Source organism: Megascapheus bottae, chromosome 4 (genome assembly GCF_031878675.1).
Source record: "Megascapheus bottae isolate mThoBot1 chromosome 4, mThoBot2.hap1, whole genome shotgun sequence".
Classification (NCBI taxonomy): domain Eukaryota; kingdom Metazoa; phylum Chordata; class Mammalia; order Rodentia; family Geomyidae; genus Megascapheus; species Megascapheus bottae.
In genome coordinates, this window is record NC_143512.1 from 11,973,707 (window position 1) to 11,988,144 (window position 14,438).

General features: G+C 44.9%; 1 protein-coding gene across 14 annotated transcripts in view; it reads right to left on the bottom strand.

Annotated features, from left to right (window-relative positions):
• Positions 1 to 14,438, bottom strand: part of LOC150063974 (protocadherin gamma-C4) — a 186,176-nt gene that overhangs the window by 86,215 nt on the left and 85,523 nt on the right. Inside the window, exon 1 of one of the 14 annotated variants that reach the window (XM_090331343.1) lies at positions 7,306 to 9,969. The exons of 12 other annotated variants lie outside the window; for them this stretch is intronic. In XM_090331343.1, the coding sequence (XP_090187469.1) occupies positions 7,306 to 9,729 (2,424 nt within the window). In that variant the 5' untranslated portion in view covers positions 9,730 to 9,969. Of the gene's footprint in view, positions 1 to 1,394; positions 3,982 to 7,305; positions 9,970 to 14,438 lie in introns of those variants that run through there. One more of the 14 variants, XM_090331350.1, reaches the window with a different exon arrangement.

Genomic DNA, 14,438 nt, shown 5'->3' on the forward strand with positions numbered 1-14,438 from the left:
ATGACCTGTTACAACACAGCATTGATGCCCCATAAAATAATATTTTCTTGTAAGCAGTTTTTAGATAAGCCCACTGAAAATGCTTCACATATTTTCAACTGCACATCTCTATCAACACAACCTGTAGCTCTTTACTTAAATTACAAAGGATGAACATCTTTTCTTCATATAGAAAACAGCTTGTCACTACCTACAGAACTCTTCAAAGTGTTACTCACTGGTTTTCAATGAGACAAGATTTCACTGTATAGTTCAAGTTGGCCTTGACCTCCATATCCACAGTGTGCTGACATTACAGGTGCCTGCTACTACTCCAAGACAAAGATGCTATCTTTTTGTATCAAAGATCTGACCGTAGACACAAAGACTTAAAGCAAAGAGGCAGTAGCCTTCATTTGCTTTCTCAGAGATTTCTTTATCTTACAAGTGGAGGAAAAGAAGCCAAGAAAGAGTACAATTTGACCTTAAAGAAAAAGGACCATACATATAGAAGAAAGGCTGAGGACTAAAAGTAAAAGAGAATATTCCTCTTAGGGTACTTAGTATTGAGTTTGGGGGACCATAAAACCTTTGGGAAGGTGAAATAAGCTTTGAATTACCTCCCTTGAAAAAAATAGATACATCTATAATTTTGTATACTTTGATTATTTGTAAATCTGTTGGCTACATCCCCCATGCTTACAGTTGGAAAAAATAGAATAATAAACAATGACAGCCACCAAGAGACATCTAAGAGAGATTTTTTATAATAAATGTTTCTTAGGAAGGACAACCTGTTTCAATATTGGTATTTACTGTGTGATATTTTAAGTGTGAAGAACATATAAAAGGCTATGATAACCAATTTTAAATACAAGAAAGTTGGAATGTAGTGTATTTATTTGGTTAAAGGCCAAGAGTAGAACTGGGTGCAGGGGCTCACACTTGTAATCCTAGCTACTTAGGAGGCTGAGATATGAGGATCATGGTTCAAAGCCAGCACAAGCACTAAAGATCATAAGACTCTTATCTCCAATTAACCACTTGCAAACCGGAAGTGGTGCTGAGGCTCAAAGAGGTAAGGTGGTAGCCTTGAGCTGAAGAGCTCAGGCACAACACCAGGCCCAGAGTTTAAGCCCCATGATCAACCTCCTCCCCCCCCAAAAATAAACAAAGCCAAGAATGCTACTTCTGTTTGTTATCTGTCTCCTGTCTGATCATTTTCTTTTAACAAGTGTACAGCAATTTATGAACCAAACAAGACTTGAAAAATAAAATTGATGAAAAGACAATATAGAGAAGACAAGATGATGATCGGGGATGCCTATTTCAAATATGATCCACGATATGAAAATGAAGCCATAAACCACAAGTAAAACAAGTTAGGATATTAAAGGCACAAAAATGAAACTTACCGGGGTTAGAGTCTCAGGATGTAAAGTCAAGTCATCCCCATCACGAAATGGGATTAAGGCCCCAGGAGAACTACTGCCAACTATGTCTTGAGTGGAATTCAGGGGTGCATTATATTTTAGGAAATTTAACTCTGTCTTTCCCATTTGCGCAACGCACAGATTATAGGAATAAGGTAGAGTTCCCTCATTGTAGTTAAGGGAAACCCCTGTTCTAGTCTTAGAACAGAGTCTAGATTGAAAGCAGCCCCAGGTGGATGCCCGGGAGGAGTATCTCAGTCGCAGGGCTATGGCCAGGATCACGGCGAGGAGGAAGAGCACGGAGATCAAGGCCAAGGCCACCACCAGGTAAAACTGCAGCTCTGCCTGAGGTTCGGAGGGCAAAGGGTCATGGCGGAGGTCCGGCAGAGCCTCTTGCAGGCTATCGGCAAAGATGAGGTGCAGAGTGGCTGTGGCGGAGAGCGGCGGCTGTCCACCATCGCGCACAGCCACCAGCAGGCGCTGGCGCGTGGCATCCCTGTCACCCAAGGCGCGAGCCAAGCGCACCTCGCCCGAGCGCAGCCCCAGGCTGAAGAGGCCGGCGTCGCTGGCCTGCAGCACGTGGTAGGACAGCCAGGCGTTGTGTCCAGAGTCGGCGTCCACCGCCACCACCTTGGTGACCAGGTACCCGGGCTCGGCGGCGCGCGGCACCATGTCGAAGAGCGCCGAGCCGTCGGGCTCCAGCGCGGGGTAGAGCACGCGGGGCGGGTTGTCGTTGCGGTCGCCCACCAGCACGCGCAGGCTGGCGTTGGCGCTCAGCGAGGGCGAGCCCTGGTCGCGCGCCTGCAGCGTGAGCTGGAAGGAGCGCAGCTGCTCGTGGTCGAAGGCGCGCTGGGCGAACACCACCCCGCTGTGCGCGCTCACGGACACGTAGGACGACAGCGCGGCGGGCTCCAGGTCGCTGGCTAGGATGGAGTAGGACACCTGGCCGTTGGGGCCCAGGTCTGGGTCCGAGGCGCTCACCTGAGCGATGGAGGCTCCAGGAGGGTTGTTCTCGGCCACGTGGACCACGTAGGCGGCCTGCTGGAAAACCGGGGCGTTGTCGTTGACGTCTGTGACGTGTAGAGTGACGGATGTCTCGGTGGAAAGAGGTGGCTTGCCCTTGTCGGTGGCAGTGATGGTGATATTATAGTTTGAGGTCTGTTCTCGGTCTAGGATTCCATCTGTCACCACTTTGTAGTAATTAGCAGCAGAAGAATAAATCTTGAAAGGAAGATCCTTTTCTATTTCACACTTGACTTCTCCATTTTCTCCAAAATCCCCATCCCGCGTTTTGAAAATAGCAACAACTGTTCCTGGAGGGGAATCCTCTAAAATCTGAGTAGAGAGGGAAGTGATAATAATTTCCGGGTTGTTGTCGTTTTCATCTAGGATTTCAATGATGACTTTACACTGGGAAGAGAGACCACCTCCATCCTTTGCTTCCACTTCCATGGTGTATCTGTCCACATCTTCATAATCCAGTGACTGGTTATTCTTGATCATACCAGTTTTCTCATCCAGTGAGAACGTGTGCCTTGTGCGCTGAGCTGCGCTTCGGAAGTAATAGCTGATTTCTGCATTGGGTCCCTCGTCTTTATCAGTGGCCATTACTTGCAACACGGGGGATCCCGGGGGCAGATTTTCACTGACGCTGATTCTATACTCGTCTTTGCTGAACACCGGAGGGTTGTCATTGGTGTCCTTTACAAGGATTTCTATTTGGGTGGTGGCACTCTGTGGTGGTTCCCCTCCATCCAAGGCAGTCAAGATCAGACGATGAGATACTTGCTCTTCCCTGTCTAGGAGTTTCTCTAGAGATAACTCTGGGAACTTGTCACCATCAGAATTAGTTCTGACCACTAATGAGAAATAAGGGTTAGGACTTATCTGATAATCTTTAATTGAGTTTAAGTTTATGTCTGGGTCAGTGGCAGGGTCTAGGGATATTCGTGTACCAACGGCCACGGATTCAACAATTTCTAAATGTATTTCTTTTTTATCGAAGTGCGGAGCGTGGTCATTAATATCCTCAATCACCACTACGAGATGGAAAATATTTAAGGGATTTTCCACCATGGCTTCCAGCTGTAACTCACACGTTCTCCTCTCCCCACACAACTGCTCCCGGTCTATGCGGTCCTTCACCACCAAGTCCCCGCTCCCCGCGTCCACGCCCAACTGCAGCTGCTCCGCACTGACTCGCAGCTGGCGAGCTGACACTTCCAGGACGCTGAGCCCCAGATCCTTGGCGAGGTTCCCCACCACCGAACCCCGGGGCAGCTCCTCCGGGATGGAGTAGCGGACGGGCTGGCCGAGCCCGGGGTAGAACAAAGGCAGCAGAAAGGGAAGGAGTACCTGCCGGGGGCGGGCGCGGTGCCCCTGCGCGCAGCTCCCTCCCATTGTTTGCTCTGGCTTCAGGTTTGGACGCGGTGAGGTCTACCGCGGCGGAAGAGCATTCGGCCCTGGACAGGCGCAGCCTAATTTCGGGGCTGGAGCCCTTGTATGTGGCCGCCGTGGGTGAGAAATTTTCTTTCTGTGTGTTGGAGGTTGTGCAGGAAATTCCCAGCTATGGACTAGGGGGATCCGGGTGTCAAAGCTTGCTCTACACTGGCCGACAGCGGCGCCCAGAGGCCCTATGCAGAACTACAGCCTAGCTTGTTTTGAAGTCTTCAGTTTGGAAATGTGTACACTGTTCTTGGAAAATGCACTTATATATAGCCAGCAAATTTTTAATCTCAGCATAGAATTAGGCATGGTACTTGTATAGTTAGTATTTCAATAAAATTTTGCCGCTATCCCCAAATTTACACAACACAATGAGTATTATATATTGTGTGTTTCAAGAATGGATAAACTCGTTTCCATATGGGCCAATATAAAGGCAATCTCTCTTCAGACCTCAACTTACTTTTTATTTTGCCACGTGGGGCTTGAACTCAAGGCCTGAGCACTGTCCTTGTACTTTTTCAAGGCTAGAACTCTACCACTTGAGCCACAGCACCACTTCCAGGTTTTTTTTTTTCTATGCATGTGGTACTGAGGAATTGAACCCGGGCCTTCGTTCATGCTAGGCAAGCACTCTGCCACTACCACTAGGCCAAACTCCCAGCCCACAACTTACTTTGAGACAAATTAAAAATGTGTTTTTTCAATAACTATTCTTTTTAAGATGATGTATTAAGACCAATGATTTTATCTTTCAGCCTATTAGTTTATATAATGTGTTAGCAATGAACAATGTGTTCCACTAAGTTCAGGAAAATTAGAGTTCTCCATTTTCATACCCTGCCCAGGGATCCATCAAGGTAGCATTGCATTCTTGCTTGAAAGGCTAGTGCTATTTCTGTAAGTATATGACAATAATTATCACAACATAATATTTAATTATCTTAAAATCAACACACATTTCAATTCTCTGCGTGTGTGTGTGTGTGTGTGTGTGTGTGTGTGTGTGTGTGTGTGTGTCATGGGGCTTGAGTTCTGGCCTGGGCACTGTCCCTGAGCTCTTCAGCTCAAGGCTGTCACCCTACCCTTGATCCATAGCCTTACATCCCATTTTTGAGTGATTAATTGGAGATAAGACTCTCTTAGCTTGGTATTGCCTGAGCTGGCTTTGAACCACTATCCTCAGATCTCAGCCTCCTGAGTAGCTAGGATTACAGGGATGACCCACCATGCCTGGATTACACATTTCGATTCTTATCACTACTAACTATAAAAGGCAACCCCAGGACAGAAATTTAAAATGGCTATTTTTAAAATGAATGATTAACTATGACTCTAAAAGATTATTTTTCCTAGTAGCTTAAGGTAACAAGTTTGTGTGTGTGTGTGTGTGTGTGTGTGTGTGTGTGTGTGTGTGTGTGCTCTACCACAGAGCTAACTGCCTATCCTCAAAACAATTGGACATAATTTAAAAGTCTTTATCCTACACAGAATTTGTAGTGATATACCTTATGTTCTTATTAGTAAAACATTAGATGTTTGAAAAGTATCAAAGACAAACTAATTCTCTGTTGCCACACAAACACCAGCAGTCAGTCATTCACTTATGTTTCATGTGTGTAGTATTTTGAGTCAAATTTGAAGTTTATTTTCAGAGAGTGTCCTTGATCATTTATTACCTGAAATTTTGACATTGTGTTTCAAAAGTAAGCTTTTCCTCCTAGTAAGCTTTTCCTCCTAGCTAAGTCCTAGTAAAATATTTTAGAATCTCTTGTGAATATTTTCCTGACATACTCACATCCAGATTCATTTTGGTAGCCTCAAAGGGTGGGAAATTGAGCCAAATATCACAAAGAAAAATAATTCATTTTGCTTTTTCACTGGGCTCAGTCTTAGCAATTTTTTGCTAGTCCTGGGGCTTGAACTCAGTGTCTGGGCACAGCCCTTGGGTTTTCTCAAGGCTAGCAGTCCACCGCTTGAGACACAGCATGACCTCTGGCTTTTTCTGTGTATGTAATACGAAGTAATTGAACCCGGGTCTTTGTGCATGCTAGGCAAGCACTCTACCACTAGGCCACACTCCTAACCCAGTCAGCAAATTTTATTGTGCAAGTTTATGCAACAGGAAAAAGAAGTGTCTATGTTTTTTGATTTAACATTACAACATTAGAAAACTTTGGTCTTTGACGATACGAGATTAAGGAAGCTACTGTCATCACTGAAAATGCTTCTCTAGCTGGGTACTGGTGGCTCACGCCTATAATCCTAACTACTCAGGAAGCTGAGATTTGAGGATCAAGGCTCAAAGCCAGCCCAGGCACAAAAGGACCTGAGACTCATCTCTAATTAACCTCTAGAAAATGGGAAGTAGGGCTTGGCTTGAGGGTAGCCTTGATCTGAAGAGCTTAGGGACAGCACCTCGGCAGAGTTCAAGCCCCATGACCCACAATAAAAAACTTGAGGCATAGTACCCAAACTCCAAGTGCACACACACACACACACACACACACACACACACACACACACACACATGTTTTTCTAGGTTTTGGAATAGTTAGCTAAAGTTGAACCTTCTTCATAAAAGATGTTCAAATACAAATAGTATCTACAAATTCATGCTGTGGAAAACATCAGCTAAGTGGAGCTTTTTGTTGTCATAGAAATAGAAGGATTTGGTGATAACAATAATCAATAAGCTTCTGGAAGAGAAATCCAATTGGAAAGTTAGTAGTGAACCACTATAATCAAGTAACCCAATCCAAAATGCCCCATCCATGCATGATGATGAAAACTGTTCCAAAAATGATTTTCACTGACACAATGTTAATTATGAGAAAGCAAAATTTACTAGATATGTAACTACTAATCCTTCCTTTAGGTGTTGGGATGAAGATTAGGCCCCAGTGAAAAATTTAATAGCTCACATTTATTATTATGGCTACTGGGACACCTAACATAGATGAATCACCTACAGACATGCACCTGGGAAGGAGTTAAGACCTTATCTTTAAAACATGGAAAAAAAGCCAGGTGCCAGTGGCTTACATGTTATCCTAGCTACTCAGGAGGCTGAGATCTGTGAATCATGGTTCAAAGCCAGCCTGGGCACTAAAGTCCATGAGACTCATCTCCAGTCACCAGAAAACTGGATGTGGGCACTGTGGCTCAAGTGGTAAAGCAGTAGCCTTGAGCTCAGGGACAGTGCCCAGGCCCAGAGTTCAAGCCCCATGATGGACAAAAAAAGGAGCAAAAATCAGGGCTGGGGGCTTGTCTCAGCAGTATAAGTGTCTGCAGATCAAGCCTGCAGCTCTGAATTTAAGCCCTAATATTTCCAAAAAGGAAAGCTTAAATGACAAGAAATATATTATCATTATCATTAAGTTATGCTACCTTAAATAGGATTATTACTTGATAACTCTCATAAACAGAAAGGAAAAATAGAACTCACAGGAACCAAAGGAGTGTCTTCAATAGGAAACCTGGAGTCAACTGAATCACCCAAAGGCTCAGTTTTCTCACAGCTTTCCTGGTTGATGAGCATGTCAGCATAGTTGGGCTGAGGGAAGATCAGGTGGCTCTTTCCAGAGTCAGCTGTGAGAGAAAACTCTTGGGAATATGTCTGCAGGAAAGCTTGCACCCCATCCACACCCACTAAGTGCGAAGCAGGCACACCAGTCAACCTGTCACTTGTAGTCTGCAGTATATTTGAGGAGTGCCAACGACGTATCCTGAGCACCAGCAGCACAAGAACAAAGGCCAAGAAGACACAGGACACCACCGCTACTGCAACCACCAGGTAGAGTGTGAGATCAGAGTCCTCTAGGTCCTCAGAGGTCTTGATGCTGCCTAAGTCTGCCAAGACATCAGGGATGCTGTCAGCCACTGCTATGGTGAGTGTGACAGTGGCTGAGAGTGGGGGCTGGCCGTGGTCCTGCACAGCCACCACCAGGCTTTGCTTGAGCACATCTCTGTCCAGCAGGGCCCTCACTGTGTGCACCTCGCCTGTGTGCAGACCCACCTTGAAGAGCCCTGGCTCACTGGCCTTGAGCAGGCGATAAGAGAGCCAAGCATTCTGTCCTGAGTCACTGTCTACAGCCACCACCTTTGTTACCAGGTATCCAGGCTCTGCAGATCGGGGTGCCAGCTCCACTCCAGTGGAGCCGTCTGTAGGGAGGGCAGGGTACAGGATCTTGGGAGTGTTGTCATTCTGATCCAGCAGGAACAGGTTTAGGGACACATTGCTGCTGAGAGATGGGTTCCCACTATCACGTGCCATCACCTGCATTTGCAGATGTTGAAACTGCTCATAGTCAAAAGATTGCAGTGCATAGAGTGCACCAGTGTCAGAGTTGATGGAGATATATGAGGAGAGTGGTGCTCCCTGGATGGTGTCCTCCACCAACGAGTAAGTAATCTTTGCATTCTCATTGTCATCCGGGTCATGGGCAGTCACGGAGTAGATGGAGGTGCCTCTGGGGTTGTTTTCTGGGAGGTAGACTGAATAGGAGGCTTGAGAGAAAGTAGGAGGGTTGTCGTTGATGTCAGTCACATGCAGGGTGATGTGAACTTCTGTGGACAGAGATGGGGTCCCTCTGTCTGTTGCGGTCACTGTGATGTTATATTCAGATGCTGTTTCCCGATCGAGATTTTGGGCTGTCAACAATCTATAGTAATCGTCTCCTGAATTTTCTAATTTAAAAGACGGATTTTCCTGGATGGAACAGACAACTTGGCCATTCTTCCCCGAGTCTTGGTCATGAGCATTGAAAAGAATGAGTACTGTTCCTGCTGGAGCATCTTCTCTCACTGGGCTGAACAGAGAGGTGATGGTCACTTCCGGTCTGTTGTCGTTGACGTCTTCCACCACAATCAGCACTTTGGTTTTCCCTTTCAATCCCCCACCGTCTTCAGCCTGTATTTCCATTTCATGTAATGAACATTCTTCATAATCTAGACTTTTCACTACCGAGATTTCCCCCGTGTCTGCATGAAGATGGAATAGTGGAGATTGCTTTTCATTAATTTTGCGGAATTTATACACCACTTTTCCATTGGCTCCCTCATCCGGGTCAGTAGCTCTTACTGTAAGCAGCAGGGTGCCCGGGGGCACGCTCTCAAGGACTTTCACTCGGTAAATGGGCTGAGCAAAAACCGGGGCATTGTCGTTGGTATCCAGCACTGTCACCTGGATGCGCACCGTGCTGGAGCGGCGAGGGTCACCGCCATCGCAGGCCGTGAGCACCAGGTGGTGCGTGGCCTCTTCCTCTCTGTCCAGGGCTCTCTGGAGCACCAGCTCTGGGTTTAAGGTACCGTCGTCTCCGGTTTGCACATCCAGGGAGAAGTGGTGATTGGGGCTGAGCTGGTAGCTCTGCAGGGAGTTCACGCCCACATCCGCGTCAGCAGCCTCTGGGAGTGGAAAGCGCGTCCCGGGAGCTGCGATTTCATTAATTTTCACTTCCAGATTTTCGGCCTCAAATTTTGGAGCATTGTCGTTGATATCAGTTACTTCTACCTCTACCCCATAAAGTTTCACTCTGTCCTCCACCAAGACTTTAAAGCTCACCAGACACGGCGCGCTCTGGGCGCAGAGCTCCTCCCGGTCTATCCTGTCCGCTGTGACCAAGCTGCCGCCCCGCGGGTTCAGAGAGAAAAGCTGCGTCCTACCTCTGGAGACGATGCGGACTCCGCGCTGCGCCAGCTCGCGGGGCTCCAGTCCCAGGTCCCTGGAGATGTTCCCCACGAATGAGCCCTTTTCTCTCTCTTCTGGCACCGAGTAGCGGATCTGACTGGCCCTGGCCTCCCACAGCGTCCCCAGGAGTGCGCAGAAGAGGGTCAGTCTTCTGCAGAACTGACGTTCTATTGGAGGAGCCATTGTTGCCTTGCTACGGAATTATCTCAGAATGCTCTTTGTGCACGCTGGTCCCTTACGTTCTTCTTTTTCTTCTGATGATCTTTTTCTCCCTAGACGAAAGCCAGAGTGTCCCCAAGTGCGGAGGTTTGGTTGTAGCCGTTTGTTTGTAGAGGTTTTGTTTGTGGCCGTTTGTCAGAAACGCGGGGCTTTTGTGTAGTTGCAGACCCGGGGATCCCGAAGAAGCTCTGTTTTTCTTAGAGTTGGTGAACAGCGGCGCTCACAGTCCTAAATCGTTACTACACCAGCTGAGAAACAACTTTTTTCCCCTTGGATTTTTAAGATGGGGGTCTCACGGAGACAGGGTCGCTCAGGTTGGGCTGGAATGCTTGGGTTCCAGCGGGATTCTCCTGTCTCAGCTTCCTAGTACCTACTACTTAACCCCTGTAAGACACATCACTTGGCAGGATACGCAACATTTGATTATAGGAGAAGAAATTATCTCTCTTCTCAGCATGATTTTAGATTTTTCTAATATTTTACTGCATTTATATTGCAAAAGAAATGACCACTTGGAGACATCTCATTTTTTCAGTGAAGTGGAATGAAGTTCTTGAAATATTAAATGATAGTTTGTTCTGCTTCATATCATTTTTTGTAGAATTCTATACACTCTAGATATGCAAATAGTTGTAAACTTTATGGTATGTCATTTGCTTCAGTATCTTCTCAATGTTCAGAAGTATGATAAACAATCCTCTTTGAAATCACATTTATATTTTAAATGTTTATACTTTTACTACATATATATATATTATTAGGGATCTATTGAATGAGTTTGTATAAGGTTATTTTATAAGGTTAACTTACTTTGATGGTAAAATTCCTGATGAAAGTTTTGTGTTTTAAGAATAAGATTTCCTTATTATTGCCCAATTTGGCAGAGTTAAAGACTTAATATTCACATTTTTGTAATTATTTAATCTTTCCTACTACTTCAATAATGCTTAATTTTCTGTGTGGCTACATGATGCATGCGCAAGATAATCCAAATGAGTGCACATTTCCATTACCATTCTCCATTAAGAAATAATACTTAGGGCCAGGAGTGGATTCTAGTGGTAGAGTGTTTGCCTAGCATGCATGAAACCTTGGGTTCAATTCCTTGGTACCAAACACCAGGCTGGATTAAGCACAAGGACAGTGCCCAGGTCCTGAGTTCAAAACCCAGGACTGGCAAAAAAAGGACATTTATTTTTTTTAGGACATTTATTTTTTATTGCAATACTGAGGTGGAACCTGGAACTTTAGGTATGCTAGGAATGTGCTCTGTCACTGAGTTACACACCAGTGTGAAGGCTGGAGTATAGCGCAGTGGAAAGAGCTTGCCTAGTATAAAGCATTGGGTTCAATCCTAAGCATTTAAAAAGAGGAGGGGGGAGCAGAAAGAGATAAGGGAGCAGGGGAAAGAGAAACAGAAAGAAAGGAATAATGAATTTAAAGGTGGTCTTAAACACCTGGGTGCTGGTGGCTCATATCTGTAATCCTAGCTACGCAGGAGGCTAACACCTGAGGAGCCAGCTCATATAGGAAAGCCTGTGAGACTCATCTCCAATCAACTTCCAAAAAGCAAAAGTGGAGCTATGGATAAATGCTAGACCCTAGTCTTGAGCGAAAAGGTTCAAGAACAGAACCTAGGACTTAAGTTCAACCCCAGGGCTAGCACAAACACAAAATAGTGGTTTTAAACTTCTTATTTCAAGGGTTATTTAAAGCTGCATGACCATCTAGAGCAAAGAACACAAAAATACAAATGCATTTACTAAAAAAATTTAAAAAATCCTTTTGTTTTTGCCAGTCTTGGGCCTTGAGCTCAGGGCCTGAGCACTGTCCCTTGGGCTTTGCTTTATCAAGGACAGAACTCTACCACTTGATCCACAGCATGACTTTTGGCTTTTTTTCTATGTATATGTTACTGAGGAATTGAACACAGTTTTTGTGCAAGCTAGGCAAGCACTCTACCACTATGCCTAACTCCCAGTCCCCCCAAAATCCTCTTTTTTTGTGGGTCATGGGGCTTGAATTCAGCCTGGGCACTGTCCCTGAGCTCTTCAGCTCAAGGCTACCACCCTTGAGCCAAGCTCCACTTCATTTTTTTCTTTCTTTCTTTCTTTTTTTTAGAGCTTAATTGGAGATAAGAGTCTCAGGTCCTTTTGTGCCCCAAACCTTGCCTCAGATCTCAGCTGGTTTTGAACCTTGATCCTCAGATCTCAGCTTCCTGAGTAGCCAGGATTACAGGTGTGAGCCACCGTGCTCGGCTAACTCCCACCCCTTATCAGTTTATAAAAATGCCGTTATCACTTACTGAGAAAAACCAAACAAAAGATTTATACTATGAAATGGCAATTTCAAACACATGACAGACTTTGTAGTTTTCTGAAAAATGGACAATTCAGAATTCTCTTTACCTCCCACAATAATGATGAGAAAAACATTAGGTTACTTATGTTTAGGGCTCCAAAATTTAAGACAAATCTGGTGTCTTTTTTTTTGCTTTTACTACTTTTTTTTTCCTGAAAGACAGGATGTCAGAAATGAGAACACAAGAAATAGTGACATTTCTTTTTTTTCTTGTCTATTGTGGGACTTGAACTCTGGCCTGTCATTATCCTTGAGCTCTTCAGCTCAAGGCTACCTCCCTAGCCCTTGAGCCACAGTGCCGCTTCCAGTTTTCTGGTGATTAATGGAGATAGAAATCTCACCAGCTTTGCAGTGCCTGGGCTGGCTTTGAACTACAATTCTCAGATCTCAGCCTTGTGTATAGCTAGGATTATAGGCATGAGCCACCAAGCCTGGCCTTCCTTTTCCTTCACTTTCTTCTTTTTCTCTACTGGGCACTAAACCCAAGGGCAGGAGTATACTAAATACTGTCCTACCACTGAATTATGTCTTGAACTCCAGTATGTCTTTTTGCATTCAAGGAAATCTGATTTGGAGCTGAGAAATTCAGCAAGTCTTTCTTTTTCATGCACACAAACACATATTTTTTCATACCTTTTTAAAGAGGAAGGTGTCAAAAAACATGATTCTATTAATTATGAATAAAAAATTAAAGGATGGAAACTATTGTTGAAATTAGTGAAGGAAAATAGTAACAGTTTCTTTGCTATAGAACAGGGGCCTCTGGCTGGTGGGCCATATAAGACCCTGGAAATGATTGGTCTGTCCTTGTCAAGGCAATTGAAAGTAGCAAGTGGAGTTTGAAATTTAATAGATCTGTGAGCTGGGGCGTGTGTGTGTGTGTGTGTGTGTGTGTGTGTGTGTGTGTGTGCCAATCCTGGGGCACTCAGGGCCTGGGAACTACTGTCCCTAAGCTTCTTTTGCTCAAGGCTCAAACTCTACCGCTTCAGCCACAGCTCCACACCTGGCTTTTTATTGGGTAATTTTAGTGGAGATAGTCTCACAGACCAGGGGGCTGGGAATTTGGCCTAGTAGTAGAGTGCTTGCCTAGCATGCACTATGCTCTGGGTTCTATTCCTCGTTACCACTGAAAAAAGCTGGAAGTGGTGCTGTGGCTCAAGTGATAGAGTGCTGGCCTTGGGGAAAGCCCAAGGACTGGCAAAAAAAAGTGTCTCACAGCCTTTCCTACCCAAGTGGGCTTCAAATTATGATACTCAGATCTCAGCATTCTGAGTACCTAGGATTACAGGCCAGAGCCAGACTATGAGCTGGGATTTTTGTTTTTGTTAGTTGCAGGGCTTGAACTCTGGCCTGAGTGCTGTCCCTGAGATCTTCAGCTCAAGGCTAGTGCTTTACCACTTGAGCCAGAGAACCACTTCTGGGTTTTCTGGTGGTTAATTGGAGATGAGAGTCACATGGACTTTTGTGCCCTAGTAGCTTTGAACTGAAATCCTCAGATCTGCCTCCTGAATAGTTAGGATTACAGGTGTGGGCCTCTGGTGCCTGGCCTATGAGCTGCTTTAAAAAGTAAAAGTCAATAAACCTAAACCTGTGGATGATCTTATATACAAATAGCACTTAGTAGGAAAACAATTCTCCTACCCCTGGAAAGAATGAATTGAATGACTATCCATTTAAGATTTAATGCTTACCCACTAGCACAACGATGTTCATTGCAGCACTATTTACCATAGCAAAGATATGGAACCAACCCAGATGCCCCTCAGTTGATGAGTGGATCAACAAGATGTGGTATTTAGACACAATGGAATTCTATGCTGCTGTCAGAAAGAATGACATCACCCCATTTATAAGGAAATGGAAAGACTTAGAAAAAATCATATTAAGTGAAGTAAGCCAGACTCAAAGGAACACAGGCTCAATGGTTTCCCTCATTTGTCATAATCAGTAGAAACCTTGGGCTCCCCTAGCAGAGATTTACAATAGAACAAAACCTACATACATAAGGCCATTTAGTATGATGCTAAATGAAAGGACCTCCAGGATATAGAACAAAAGCCATATAATAAGTGATTGCTGTCCTTAATGTACTGTTATTTCTCATCTCTTTTGCTGTCCCTTGGTTATCTCATATTGTTACAGTATTTTACCTTGTTATCTGATATATTGTATATATGCATATTTGGTTAAATGAAATAGGATAGGGAATGGGGGAAAACAAGATGAGGGTCGGGGGTGGGGAGAGGGAAATGGGGACCAAACATGAGAAAGGGTATCTATGTTTGTGAATGCACCTTCTGTCTGCTGAATAC